The sequence below is a fragment of the Alexandromys fortis genome, unplaced genomic scaffold, assembly GCF_014885135.2.
Source record: "Alexandromys fortis isolate MF-2015 unplaced genomic scaffold, M_Fortis_MF-2015_v1.1 scaffold_59, whole genome shotgun sequence".
Classification (NCBI taxonomy): Eukaryota; Metazoa; Chordata; class Mammalia; order Rodentia; family Cricetidae; genus Alexandromys; species Alexandromys fortis.
The window spans coordinates 10,291,717-10,306,710 of NW_026067943.1; the positions used below are offsets into that span (position 1 = coordinate 10,291,717).

The following is a 14,994-nucleotide window of genomic DNA, read 5'->3' on the forward strand; positions in this document are numbered from 1 at the left end:
GAATGTGAGGCGGGTTCCACTAACAGATAAGTTAATTGGGTGAGGGGCAGGTTCTCAATAGAACATAATTATGGGTGTGGGGTTCTCTGCAGACTTCCCAGGGTGATGGTTCCTGTAATGATTTTTAGGGGGGAAATGGCTCGTGACACCTCCTCTTTTTTTCTCACCTCTAATATTTATCATTTATTTGTGGCAAGAATATGTAAAGTCGTCTTGTTTTTGTTTTTGTTTTTTGAGAGAAGGTTTCTCTGTGTAGCAGTCCTGGCTGTCCTGGAACTCACTTTGAAGACCAGGTTGGCCTTGAACTCACATAGATCCACCTGCCTCTGCCTGCTGAGTGTCAGGATTAAAGGTGTGCACCACCACCACCACCACCACCACCACCACCACCACCACATTTAAAGTTATCTTTTGATGATCTTGAAATACTTTGCGTTATTATCAACTACATGGATAAAAGCTACTTTTAAATACATTTTTAAAATTAAGCCCTTTTTGTTTTTAAGAGTAGTTTTAGTTCCTAGGAAAGTTGAATGAAAGGAATGGGTATTTTCCATGAATTCTCTGCCCATTTCTTTTTGAAAAATCATTTTCTTAGTCTTCACCTGTAGGAATGGAATTGCTGAGTTAGAATTAATAGCATTTTATTGTTCTTAGTACTTTATCATGGTTTTCAAAGAAACTGATAGTTTATTGGTAAGTTACTTTAAAATTTCTCACCAGGCTGTGGTAGCACACGCCATTAATCCCAGCACTTAGAAGGCAGAGGCAGGGGGATCTCTGAATTGATTCAAGGCCAGCCAGGTCTACATAACAAGTTCCAAGACAGCCAGAGCTACACTAAGAAACCTAGAAACTCGGGGATAAAAACAACAAAAAAAGCCCTCTCACCTCTGTCTTATTAGTATACAGCAGTAGATTGAGTGTTCTGTAAAATATTTGTAGTTACAAGAATTGGGCTTTTTAAAGACTTACGGACTAAGGAAAGTGTGATTATTAGGAGCCAGAGAAGGAGAGTGAAAATAAAAATTAGTTTGGGAAATACATAATTATAATTGTAGGGGTTTAAATGTACTAAATAACTTGATATGATTCTGTCTATAAGTAATCCAATTTTGAGGCCGAGGAAGACGATCTTTGTTAAGAGAGCTTCAGTAGTCAGTAAGTCATTCTTATGAGCAAGTAGAACTAGAAATTATTTCAAAATTGTTACAGAGTCGCTGGGCGGTGGTGGCACATGCCCTTAATTCGAGCACTCGAGGCAAAGACAGGAGGATTTCTGTGAGTTCGAGACTAGCCTAGTCTATAAGAGCCAGTTCCAGGACAGGCTCCAAAGCTACAGAGAAAACAATAAAATGTGTTTAGTAGCCTGCCCACACTTTTCAGAACACTGAAATCCAGAAAAGTTGTGCCATAGATCAATAGTCTTTAAGTCTAAGAGCCAGGTACTTGGTACAAGTGCTTGATTTCAAGAAACACCCTTTTTATATTGTACCCTACAAAAAGCACTCTGTTGTAAGTTGTCAAATATCATAGCAGTGTGTTCATTTTTTAGATGGGTAATGTTTATGTGGAAACTGAAAGGGTTACCTACATTTCAGGAAATTGCCACCTACATTCTTCAGTGCTTTGTGGGCATTTTAGAATGACTCCTTTTAATTAAATGCTTGTTGTGTACAGGTGGCAGTTTTCAAAGAACGAGAACAAAAAGAGATTGAGGCCATGCATTCCCTCAGAGCAGCCAACCTAGCCAAGATGACAATTGTGGACCGCATAGAAGAAGTAAAATTTTGTGTTTGCCGCAAGACAGCTAGTGGGTTTATGCTACAGTGTGAGCTCTGCAAAGACTGGTTCCATAACAGCTGTGTTCCCCTGCCTAAATCAAGTTCCCAGAAAAAGGGATCTAGCTGGCAGGCTAAAGACGTAAAATTCCTTTGCCCTCTTTGTATGAGATCTCGAAGACCCAGGCTAGAGACTATTCTGTCACTCCTGGTATCCCTTCAGAAGTTGCCTGTACGGTTGCCTGAAGGAGAGGCACTTCAGTGTTTGACAGAACGTGCCATGAGTTGGCAAGATAGAGCACGGCAAGCCTTAGCCACAGATGAACTGTCCTCTGCCCTGGCCAAACTCTCTGTGTTAAGCCAACGGATGGTGGAACAAGCAGCACGAGAAAAAACTGAAAAGATCATCAGTGCAGAACTCCAAAAAGCAGCTGCCAATCCAGACTTACAGGTCAGCTTTTAATTTACTTTCTTGTGTTTCATGTGGTAGTATTTGTCAGTTAGTGACTAGTGAATTAAATGGACTTAACTTGTTGACTTAAGTAGAAAAGCGGCTATAATTTGCCAGCAGTTATATGATGTATAGCATCTTTTCCCTTCTGCATACACAGCTTTGCTTTTCTTCCCTTCAGTAAAAATTCAAGTCATTTCAGTGAAATGCAGTCTGAAAATGTTCAGGTAGACTGTAGCATCATTTACTAGCTGCTTTTTAAGTAAGTTAGTTATACTTTGTTAATGTTAAGCATATGTTAATTGCTTATGTTTGTTTAGTCTATTTGTCTGTTCATCTTTGTTGTTTAGGGACACTTACCTAGTTTCCAACAGTCTGCTTTTAGCCGGGTAGCGAATAGTGTGTCATCTTCCCCCCGTCAAACAGTGGACTATGATGATGAAGAAACAGATTCTGATGAAGATATTCGGGAAACATATGGCTATGACATGAAGGTAATTACAGGGGCAGGCTAGGGATACATTTCTGGTGAGTTCTGTTTTTAAAACTGCTGACCATTGATATTTGAAGACTATAAAGTTGGAAGAGAAACCTAATTATGTTTTAGTCTTGAATATGTGATGATAGCAACTTTTCAAAACTTAAAAAGCTAAAACTTTAAAAATTCTTACATTTGTGAAGTGCCCCTACCATGAGGTTTACAAGGTCAGAGGACAACTTGGCAGATTCAGTTTTCTCCTTTCACTAAGTGAATTTCAGGGATCCCATCCAAGTGGTCAGACTTGGTGGTAGCACCTTTTCCTGCTGAGCCACCTTGCTCATCCCAATTTTTTTTTTTTAACGTTAATTAGACATAGCTAGATGGAAAACTCAGTTTGTAAACTGCTTGCCACACGAGCAGGAGGACTTGAGTTTAGTTCCCCAGTGCCCTCATAAAAAAGGTTGTGATGGTGGGTGCTTGTATTTCCATACTGGGGAGGTGAAGACCAGTAGATCCCTGGGATTCACTACTCAGAGAGACGGTCTCCCAAACAAAAGTGAACGGCACCTGAGGAATGCCACCTGAGGTTTCAGACCACATACATGCAAACACTTGTGCATGCATTCAGATAGTTTTTAAAAGCTTTTCATTGTTCTAGGCGTGGAGGCCCATGCCTTGAATTCTTGAAGGAGAGACAAGTTCTCTGTGAGTTCTAGGCCAGGCAAGGGCCACACAGAGAGGCTCCTTCTCAAAAAGAAAAAATTCCTGTTTTCATCAACTTACTAATCATATGACTTAAATAAATTAAAATGTTACTATGTTTAAAATATTTAAGTTGTAGCTTTTATTGCTGATAAAACATTTTTAGATTGTTTTCTTTTTTGAGTTGTTAAAGTCTGGAGGCTAGAGATGTAGTATTTGGCTTTTGTGTGCGAGGCATTGGGTTCTTGCATCATTACTACCAAAGAATATCTGTACAGTGATATTTAAGAATTCCAAGCCAGCTGTGGTGGCCCACACATTTAAAACCAGCTCTGGGAGGCAGTGAAAGTCAGGTCTGTACTGTTCCAGGAAAGCGCGCACAGGCTATGCAGAAATCCTGTCTCAGATTAAAAAAAAAAAAAAATCCCAGGCTTGCCAGGCATTTAATTTAGCACACACCTTTAATCCCAGCATTTGGGAGGCAGAGGTAGGCCTAGTCTACCTAGTGAGTTCCAGGCCACAATGGCTGCTTAGTGAAACCCTGCTTAGTCAGTAAAAAAGTAACCATCCCACCCCAAATGTACTAAGAGTCTTTTGCTCTGGTCTCTCTCTTTTTTTTTTTTTTTCTGCATAGTGTGGTGGACTGGGGGGGAAGGGATCGATGCACAGAACAAATTCACCTTTCATGTAATAGAAAACTATGCAGTTGGAGAAATGATAGCTCGGGGAGGAGGATCTCTAAAAGTGTTTATTGCTCTTACAGAAGACCTGGATTCAGTTTCCAGCAACCACATGGAAGCTCATAAATGTCTGTAACTCTAAATCCTGGAATTCAGTACCCTTTTCTGCTCTCTGTAGATTCTCTCCTTCACACGTCTTTCATATAAATTCACGCAAGCACAATCACATAAATAAAAAAGAATAAACTTTAAAAAAAAATAGTATGTTGCAAGGAGCAGAGGGTTAGGTCATAACAAAGAGACTTTCTGTTGCATAAAATGACAGACTACAGAGTGATCTCCCACCTTAAAGATGCTCTTGTTCAGTTCGAGCAAGTACTTTGTGTTCATTTTCCAGAATGTAATTCCCACCATATGATTAAAGCTGTTGAGATTGGCCAGTTGGTTATGGAAGGTTAGTATGAGCTGTGCAGGTATTTCTAGTTACACAGTCTCTACTTTGCAATTAGTTAATGTTTCTGATTAAACAGTGTTGGGTTCTGCAAAGCTGCAGCTCTGTAATATTAGGTTGAAGCACTCCAGTACTTGTATTTTTGATGGAGGCAGTTTTTCTGCTTGGGGATTTCTGGACCAATCTTTAGTAATTCCCTGGTGGAGACCTGTTCTGTTCTTTTAGTCTTTTAGCAATTGCCTTCCTTACACAAAGAGTACTAGATACAATGTCATACTTTGCCTCTGGTTAGGATTTGCAGGGGTACAGTTACGGTCAGAACAGATTGTCATTAATATGATTGTTTTGTTAGCGCCACTATGCTGACGTCAGCATCTTTGTGTTAGATCCTATTGGCACTGTATGTTAGATGTAAACCCTTTGAGTTTTGCCTAGTAATAACATCTGGATCTGGAGAGAGACCTAGAAGTAGGTAGTAGTTTTACGTGTGATTTGGTTTGCTCTTAGAACCTGGGAGTTTGGGTACTCTTGATGTAATGGCATTCTTCAAAGAATTAGAAACCATTCCATCTTTACCCATTGACTCTTTTGTTTGCTTTTTGTTGTTGTTGTTTAGGTTTGGTTTTGGTTTAGTTTTTAGTTTTTCGAGACAGAGTTTCTCTGTATTAAAGTCCTAGCTGTCCTGGAACTAGCTCTTGTAGACCAGGTTAGGCTTGAACTCACGAATTCACAGAGATCTGCCTGCCTCTGCCTCCCAAGTGCTGGGATTAAAGGTGTGCACCACCACCCAACTTTTTTTTTTTTTTTTTTTTGAGGCAGGATTTCTTTGTGCAGTCCTGGCTGTCCTGTAGCTCTTGTAGACCAGGCTGGACTTGAATTCACAGCGATCTGCCTCTCTGCCTTGCAAGTGCTGGGACTAAAGGTATGTGCCACCACCACCTGACCACTGATTTTTGAAATTGATGTAGGATGTGTCTTTCTGGGCCACTTTTCACTTTATTTGTTGGTGTAGGATCTCTTGTTGAATCTGGATTTCTCAGATTCCAGCTAGTTTTCTTTCCTCAAAGATCCTCTGCCTATCTCCTAAACACAGATAGTTAGTTGCCTTGCCTGCTAAAGTTTTTCATTAGTTCTGGGGATCCAAATTCCGGTCATCACACTTTTGCAACAAAGCCATCTCCACGACCTGGGGCCGGGAAGCCCTTGGACTTTTTTTATAGTATAGGTGTGCTGCCAGATCTGGCTTTAGTTTTTTTTACAAAGATGTAGGAGATCAGACTCAATGTTCTTATGTTTGAGCAGCAAGGATTTAATGACTGTGACCCATCTCCCACCTGAAGATACTAATCTTTCTGTTTATTTTTTTTGTATCCTGCTACTTGCTTTATGTATTTACCCTATCTAAAAGGTTATTTTATTTGTTTTTATTTTTTATGTGTATGAATACTTTGCCTGAGAATCAAACCCCCAGTCCTCTGCAAGAGTAGCAAGTGCTTTTGTCCAGTTAGCCATCTCTCAAATCTTTTTTTTTTTGATTTTCAAGACAGGGTTTCTCTGTAGTTTTTGGTGCCTGTCCTGGAACTAGCTCTTGTAGACCAGGTTGGCCTCGAACTCACAAAGCTCCTCCTAAGTGCTGGGATTAAAGGAGTGTACCACCACCGCCTGGCACCATCTCTCAAATCTTAAATCCTCTGTGGTGGAGTCCTGTGTGTAGGTGTGTGTGTGTGTGTGTGTGTGTGTGTGTGTGTGTATATGTGGGTGGGTGTACATGCATGTGGATACTAGTAGTCAATCTTGGGTATGGTTTCTCAAGGAGCCATCAGCTTTATTTTAAATTTCTTAAAAATCACATTTGTTTGTGTGCACATACTCATTCACACCATGAAACATGTATGGAGGCAGAGGACAACTTGTGGAAGTAGGTTCTTTCCTTCCACCTTGTGGGTCTTGGAGATCGAACTTCAGTCACCATATTTGTCAGCAAGTATCCTTATTGTATTCCATTTTTTCCCTTCTTTTTTCTTTTGTCAAAACAAGTCTTTTTCTTTGTAGTTCAACTGGCCTGGACTCAGTATCTAGACTAAGCTAGCTTTGAACTCAATACAGATAGATCCACCTGCCTCTTCTATTTTTATTGAGGGTTTTCTTAGTGACTAGTACTTTGTTGATAGTTCAATGCCCAGTACCACTCGGGAAGAGACAACAAATCAAACAGAAATACACGTACTAGCAAATAAAGACAACTGCTGTCACAACAGGAAAGAAAATGGCCAAAATTACCTAAACTTTTGAGGTTAAAATTAAAGTTAAAGTAGTAATGTAAAATAAAGATGAAGAGAATTCCTTAGAGAATCATCTGAGACCTAACTAGAACTGTCAGAACTGTATAAATTATATATTGGCATTCGAGTTCTTCATTGAATTACATAAGGACAGTTGGTAAGAGTGTGTGGGTTTGAAAACCTTTAGAAGGGATTAAATTGCCCGTGTTTTAAAATGTCACATTTAAACTTTCCATCTTCCTCTTAAGTCCATTTTATATTTCTGTTAAAAGATCAAAAATTATAGCAACAACAACAACAACAAAAGGAATTACTAACTTGGGGCTGGAGAGATGGCTCAGTGGTTAAGAACATATACTTCTACAGAGGACCAGAGTTTGTTGCTCAGCATCCACATTGAATAGCTCACAACCACCTGTAATTCCAGCTCTAAGAAGAGCCAACATCTTTGACCTCAATGACTACCTATAATCAAATGTACAGTCACACACTAGTACACATAATTAAAAATAAAAAATCAAATTATTCTTGTTATTAAAGGATGTTTTTATAATAATAAATAGACTTTGGGAGGTAGTTAAATGATATCTTTGTAGATTACTTTTAGTTTGTTATTTTTTTAGCTCAAGACATTTAAGCTTTTCTGTGTGTGTGTGTACACGTGCATGCAGCACCCAATTGTTATTTTCTGTAATAATATACAGAAAATAATAGTTAATATTTGGGGGGGTGGTGAGACAGGGTTTCTCTGTGTAGTTTGGGAGCCTGTCCTAGAACTCACTCTGTAGACCACATTGGCTCCGAACTCATAAAGACCTGCCTTAGCCTCACAAATGCTGGGATTAAAGGCCACCACCACCCAGCCCAAAGTTAGTGCCATGTTTTTAGTGTCTTGTTTTCTCTCTCTTTTATCCGAGACAGGGTTTCGCTGTAGTTTTAGAGTCTGTCCTGGAACTAGCTCTTGTAGACCAGGCTGGCCTTGAACTCACAGAGATCCACCTGCCCCTGCTGGGATTAAAGGTGTGTGCCACCACTGCCCAACTTGCTCTTTCTTTCTCTCTCTCTCTTTTTTAATAATTTGTTTAAATTTTTTTTTTATGTATATTGGTGTTGAAGGTGTCTTTGGAACTGGAGTTACAGGTAGTTGTGAGCTGCCATGTAGGTGCTGGGAATTGCAGCCCGTGCTATTAACCACTGAGCCATCTCTAGCCCAATGTCAGAAAATTTTAACTTGAAAACATTCATTTATAGGTTTTTGTAGATTAAGAGGTTATAATGTTGATAGCTTTTCTTTGTTCTTTAGGATACAGCCAGTGTGAAATCCTCTAGTAGTCTGGAACCCAATCTCTTTTGTGATGAAGAAATTCCCATTAAGTCTGAGGAAGTGGTAACTCACATGTGGACAGCACCTTCGTTCTGTGCAGAACATGCATATTCTTCTGCTTCTAAGAGTTGTTCTCAAGGTAATAATTGCCCTTGGAAAAGATATGTAGGATCTGGGCATGCTGGCACATGTTGGTAATCCAAACACATAGAAGGTACAAGCAGGTTAGCCAAGGAGTTCAAGTTCTTTCCAAACAAGATAGCAAGTTTGAGGCTAGCCTGAGCTACATGAGACCATGTCTTTTTTGTTTCGTTTGTTTTTTTGAGACAGGGTTTCTCTGTGTATTTTTGACTGTCCTGGAACTCACTCTTAGACTAGGCTGGCCTCAAACCCACAGAGATCCACCTGCTTCTGCCTCCTGAGTGCTGGGATTAAAGGAGTGCACTGCCATGACCGGCTAAGACCATGTCTTTATAAAAACAGAAGTGAGCCTGATTCAGAACCAGCCATGCAAGTCTGACAACCTAACTTTGTTTTCCAGAACCCTCATAAAAAAAAAAAATGCTCTGGAATCCTAGTGCTGGTGCAAGAGATTTTGCTGGGAATTCTCAGGCCAGCTAACTTGGAGTAAGCAGCACAGTAGGAGAAACAAGTCCCTCAATAAGGATTTGAGAGACTGTCATCTAACCACTGCATGCTGTGGCTCATGTCTTTCTATACTCACATAATAAAAAATAAATCAGAAAACATAAGGGGATTTATTTAGTTCAGTGGTAGAGTGTTTGCCTAGCAAGTGCAAGACCTAGGTTTGGTCCTTAGGCCTGAGAAAAACAAAAAATAAAATTAATTATGTGTAGAAAGTAAGTTGGAACAGATGGAAAAAGGTATTCAGATTTTTTTCTTTTTAAGATTTATTATGTATACAATGTTTGCCCACATGTACACACCTGCAGGCCAGAAGAGGGCACCAGATCTCATTATGGATGACTGAACCAACATGTGGTTTCTGGGAATTGAACTCAGGACCTCTAGAAGAGTAGCCAGTGCTCTTAACTGCTGAGCCATCTCTCTAGCCCCTTAATTCAGATTGTTAATTGAATACATACCTGGTTGTCACTTCCTAAGATGTAGGCAGAAGTTTCTGTTCTGTCCAGTCCCATAGCCATTTAGTCCCAAAGAAATACACAGAGGCTTATATTAATTATAAACTGTTTGGCCTATTAACTCAGGCTTATTACTAACCAGCTTACAACTTAACCCCTATTTCTTGTCTATGTTTAGGCATGTGGTTTGATACCTTTTCTCAGTAAGGCATTCTCATCTTCCTTTGCATTCTACTGGTGACTCTGCCCTTCCTCTTCCCAGAATTCTTAGTCTGGTTATCCCACCTATACTTCCTGCCTGGCTACTGGCCAATCAGTATTTTATTAAACTAGTACAAGTGGCTAATCTTCACAGTGTACAAGAGCATTATCCCACAGCACTAAGAGAACCTGAAAACTTGGTGAAAGTAAAAATTTTGTTTCGTTTTCTGTCATTAGATGATAGTCTGAAAAGGTAATAGAATTATAGAGTCCTAATTAGGAAAATTTTATAGTTCATGTGGCACATGTCATATTTGTGTAGAATCTTTGGCAGATCTTCACTTAGCCTCTGCTTGATCAGTAACAGCTGTCAAGGAACTCTGTGCTGCTTAAGAATATTCATGGTTGCCAGGTGGTGGTGGCATATGCCTTTGATCCCAGCATGTGGGAAACAGAAGCAGTAGATATCTGGGAGTTCGAGGCCAGCCTGGTCTTCAAAGCAAGTTCCCGAACAGCCAGGTCTGTTACATTGAGAAACCCTGTCTCAGAAAATAGAGAGACTATTCATACTGAGCTTGGGTATTTTGTTCTGTGGAGTTTTTTTTATTTTGGGGTGTAGAGACAAAGTCTTACTCTATAGCTCTAACTGGTGTAGTTCTTTGTGTAGTTTCTGTTGGCTTCAAAGTTACAGAAATACTGTGTATGAGTGTTTTGTCTGCTTGTATGTATGTGCACTGTGTCTATGCCTAATACCTGAGGAAGTCAGAAGAGGACATTGGGTTCCTTGGAACTAGAGTTTGGGTAGTTGTTAGTGGGTACTGGGAATCAATTCCATATCTTCTGCCAGAGTAACAAATGTTTTTAACCACTGATCCATCTCTCAACTCCCAGGTTTTGCTATTTTTTTTTTTTTTTTTATGTTTTATTTATTTATTGGTTTTTTGAGACAGTGTTTCTCTGTAGCTTTGGAGCCTGTCCTGGAACTCACTTTGTAGACCAGGCTGGCCTCAAAGTCACAGAGATCTGCCTCCCAGAGTTCTGGGATTAAAGGTATGCACCACCACTACCCGGCAGTTTTGCTATTCTTAATTGTTTGAGAAAGCATTCATCAGAAGAAGAACTCTTTAAGATGTTCACTTTTCTTCTACCTAGAAAAAATAAGTAGTACTTTATTTCACTGGTCTGGGAAATGGCCTCCTATTCCCAGAGCGTCACCCTGCAGGAACCAGTTTTAAACTCTAAAGCAGCTGAGGGTGGCCCTTAGGAATTCTGGCTTCTTGTGCGTTTGGTGGGGAGGTGGTGTTGTGGGTGTATATGTGCTTAAAGGCTTGAAGTGGATGTCAGGTGTCTCCACCATCAGTTTCAGTCCTGTTTTTGTGATAGAATCTCTCATTTGAACCCGAAGCTCACTGATGGACAAGACTGGCCGGCCTTGGGATATTTGGCTGTCTCCGTTCACAGTACTAGGTTACAGTTACAGGTGCTCATTGCCACACCCAACTTCATGTGGGTGGGTGTAGGGATCCAAATTCAGGTCCTTCTGCTTAATGCAGCAAACACTTTGCATACTGAGCCATATCTCCAACTTCCTATATTCATTCTTTAACTTTTATTTTAAAATTTGATAGTATATGCCTATATGCTTTCTATTTGGGAGCTTGAAATAAGGGAATTTTTTTGAGATCTCTCCAGGCAACATAATGTCTTTCTTTGAGGAAGGGGATAGCAGGTTTGTTGTTGTTTTCTCTAAAGCAAAAAATGTACAGAAAACCCATTTTTAATACTAATATATAGAGAGGGAAGAGGGAAATTTCTAAACATTTACTTTGTAAACATTTGTATACCATTTTCACTTCTTTGCTTTGTTTCATGATGTCTTTGGGGAAAGGTTCTAGCACACCAAGAAAGCAGCCTCGGAAGAGCCCTTTGGTTCCCCGAAGTTTGGAGCCTCCGGTGTTGGAGTTGTCTCCTGGAGCAAAAGCCCAGTTGGAAGAACTCATGATGGTGGGAGACCTCCTAGAAGTGTCTCTGGATGAGACACAACACATATGGCGGATTCTACAGGCCACACATCCCCCCTCAGAGGACAGATTCTTACATATCATGGAGGTATGACCCTCATACTAACTTCAGTAGTGATGTTAAAAATACTTAACATGTCCATGTTCATTGGTAGTACCTCAGATACTGTTACAGGGGTGTCAGAGTGGGTAGTTGCTCTCTCATTTAAGCAAAAATTTTTGTTTCTTTGCTTTCTTTTATTTATTTGTTTGGTTGCTTGATTGTTTTTTTGTTTTTGTTTGTTTGTTTGTTTGTTTAATAGAATTTCTCTGTGTATCTTTGGCTGTCCTGGAACTCACTCTGTAGACCAGGCTGGTCTTGAACTTACAGAGATCTGCCTGCCTTTGCTTCCCTGAGTGCTGGATTAAAGGCGTGCATCACCATTGCCTGCCTCCTTTGTTTTCTTTATTGAAACTTTATACAATAGTTCTTTTATTTTGCTTGAAAAAAGCAGGGATTAATAAACAGTTTAGCCAAGTATCATGTTACAGGCTTCTAATCATAAAACAGAGGAGGGTGGAGGCAAGAAGATCAGCATTCAAAGTTAACCTTGGCTACACAAGCCCTTGTCTCAAACAAACAAAAAACTCAAGCAGTTTAGGGGCTAGAGAGATGAATCAGTGCTTAAGAGCATATACTGCAGTCAGGTCAGTTCCAAGCACTCACATTGGGTGGCTCACAACTACTTCTAACTCCAGTTCAAGGGGATCTGAAACCCTCTCCTCTACTCTAGAACCTTTCCACTCACATGCATATATCCACACAGAAATGCACACATAAAATTCAAAATACTCTTTAAACAGTTGTCTTAGAATTGGATAAGTGTGGTAATTTTTAAAAGGTGCGACTAGGGAGATGGCTCAGTAGGTAAAGTTCTTACTTTGCCAATATGAGGACCAGAGTATGGATTTCTAGCACCTATATTTAAAAAAAAAAAACAAAAAAACTAGATGATCTTGGCGGCCTGCTTATAATCCTGGTTTATAAGGCAGACAGGGAATTTCAGGAACAAACTGGCTAGTCACACTAGCCAAAATGGTGAGCTCCATGTTCAACAATATTTACAAGGTGGAGGAGAGTGATTAAGGAAGACACAGACATCAACTTTAGGCTTCCACACATTGAAACTTGTATACTTATGTAAACACATACCACATGCATTTGTGTGTGCGCACTCAGGGAAAAAGGTAAGGGAGTGATTAAGTAGAACTGGATGCATTGGAAGGGAGGGTTCACAGTCATGTACTACATTTACAATAGCAGTTTATCATGGTGTTCATAATGGTGTTTTACATCCATAATCTCCTTTGATCATGCTAGGATTATAGGCATGAACAATCCATTTCTGAATATAGGGTAGGTATTATTTTCTATTCTTTCTTTATTCATTGAATATTCTCTTCCAAAGTGGTCTCACTTGTCTGTCTTTTACCTCAAAAAGATCCACCTACTTCTGCCTCTGGAGTGCTGCGGCATTACAAGTATGCACAACCACACTTGGCTTAACCAGCCTCTTATTTATTTCCTTTTCTTTGAGACAGGGTCTTTGGCAACCCAAGATTTCTGAGTACCAGAGGATGACTTTAATCTTCTGATACTCCCACCTCTTCCTCTATCTCCCAAGTGCTGGAGTTCCAGGCTTGCACCCCCCACATCTGGTTTTATGGTGTGTGAGGATCAGGTTTAGGGTTTTTTACCCGCTGAGCCACATGCCCAGCAAATCCGTCTTTTAAACAGCTTAGAATAATATTTTTTCTTTTTGTCATTTAAAAATTTTGGCAGGGGCTAAAACACAAGAGCTATATCATCTTACCTTTTTTCTTTTGAGTATACAGTTCAGTTGTGTTTGTAACATATTCATATTGTATGCAAATACCACCTCAGTCTATCTCTAGAACTCATTTTGTGGGCTCGGAAGTTGAAACATGCTCTCACTGCATAGACCAAGTTGTCCTTGAGCCTGCAGCAACCCCCTTGCCACTGACTCTTAAATGCTGAGATTACAGATGTGTACTATCAATGCCCAGATTCCTACAACTCTGTAATCATCACAAAGAGAAAATCTGTACCATTAAACAGTAAATCTGTTTCCCCTCCTTCATCCCCTATTTACTTTTTGTGTCTGCTAATTTGTTCTAGGTGCCTTATATAGACACTTTTTTAAGTTTTGCATGAAAATTCTGATTAATTTTATATTTTTGAAGGATGATAGCATGGAAGAGAAACCACTAAAAATGAAAGGAAAGGATTCTTCTGAGAAGAAACGGAAACGGAAGCTAGAGAAGGTAGAACAATTTTTTGGAGAAGGAAAGCAGAAGGTCAAGGAGCTAAAGAAAATAGATAAACCTAAAAAGAAGAAATTAAAATTAAATGTGGACAAATCCAAAGAGCTGAATAAGTTGGCCAAGAAGCTAGCAAAAGAAGAAGAGAGAAAGAAAAAGAAAGAAAAGGCTGCTGCAGCCAAAGTCGAGCTTGTGAAAGAGAGTACTGAGAAGAAAAGAGAGAAAAAAGTGCTGGATATCCCCTCAAAGTATGACTGGTCAGGAGCAGAGGAATCTGATGATGAGAATGCCGTGTGCGCAGCCCAGAACTGCCAAAGGCCGTGTAAGGACAAGGTAAGGTACTGGGGTTCATGGACTGTGTGAAAAGGCCAGAGATAATAATGGTTGTGGAGATGTGTGTATAATATATCAGTAATTTGTGATTCCAAGATTTGGACTTCTAACACATTTTTCCCCACAGGGTCCCCCCCCCCCTGGTTTTTTGAGACAGGGTTTCTCTGTGGTTTTGGAGCCTGTCCTGGAACTAGCTCTTGTAGACCAGGCTGGTCTTGAACTCAGAGATCCGCCTGCCTCTGCCTCCCGAGTGCTGGGATTAAAGGCGTGCGCCACCACCGCCCGGCTTTCCCACAGTTTTTTTTTTTAATTTTTATGATTTATTTATCTTTATGTGCATTGGTGTGAAGGTGTCAGATCCCCTGGAACTGGATTTTCAGATAGTTGTGAGCTGCCATGTGGGTGCTGGGAATTGAACCTGGGTCCTCTGGAAGAGCAGTTGGTGCACTTAACCGCTGAGCCATTTCTCCAGCCCCTCCCACAGTTTTTATAAACCATTTTAAATAGTGAAGCTACTTAAGTTTGCTTAGTGTAGGAAATACATTTTTTTAAAAAGTCATTTACTTAGAGATATACAGAAGTATAGAAAAGTTACTGGATATCTTGGCAAGCAGTTTGTTTCATATGCAGGTCAAGCTTCAAAATGCACTTCTGACCTCCCCGTAGTGTGATTCTGAACTAGGTGGCTGGTCTGTTAGCCACAATAGCCTGGGAGAAGTCCATCCTTATCTTGAGACTCCCTAGACAAAGGATACTCTCTTAAATAGAATATGGTTTTTTTTTTAAAGTTTTTTTTTTATTAAGAATAAGAAAAAAAAAGTTTCCGCCTCCTCCCAGCCTCCCATTTCCCCCCCCCCCCCCG

General features: G+C 40.0%; 1 protein-coding gene across 1 annotated transcript in view; it reads left to right on the forward strand.

Moving 5' to 3' along the window:
* The window catches only part of Kdm5a (lysine demethylase 5A), a 91,545-nt gene that overhangs the window by 58,755 nt on the left and 17,796 nt on the right, over positions 1–14,994 (forward strand). Inside the window, exons 23-27 of the mRNA XM_050148319.1 lie at positions 1,681–2,232; positions 2,583–2,726; positions 8,132–8,291; positions 11,345–11,565; positions 13,722–14,132. Of these exons, the coding sequence (XP_050004276.1) occupies positions 1,681–2,232; positions 2,583–2,726; positions 8,132–8,291; positions 11,345–11,565; positions 13,722–14,132 (1,488 nt within the window). The remainder of the gene's footprint in view (positions 1–1,680; positions 2,233–2,582; positions 2,727–8,131; positions 8,292–11,344; positions 11,566–13,721; positions 14,133–14,994) is intronic.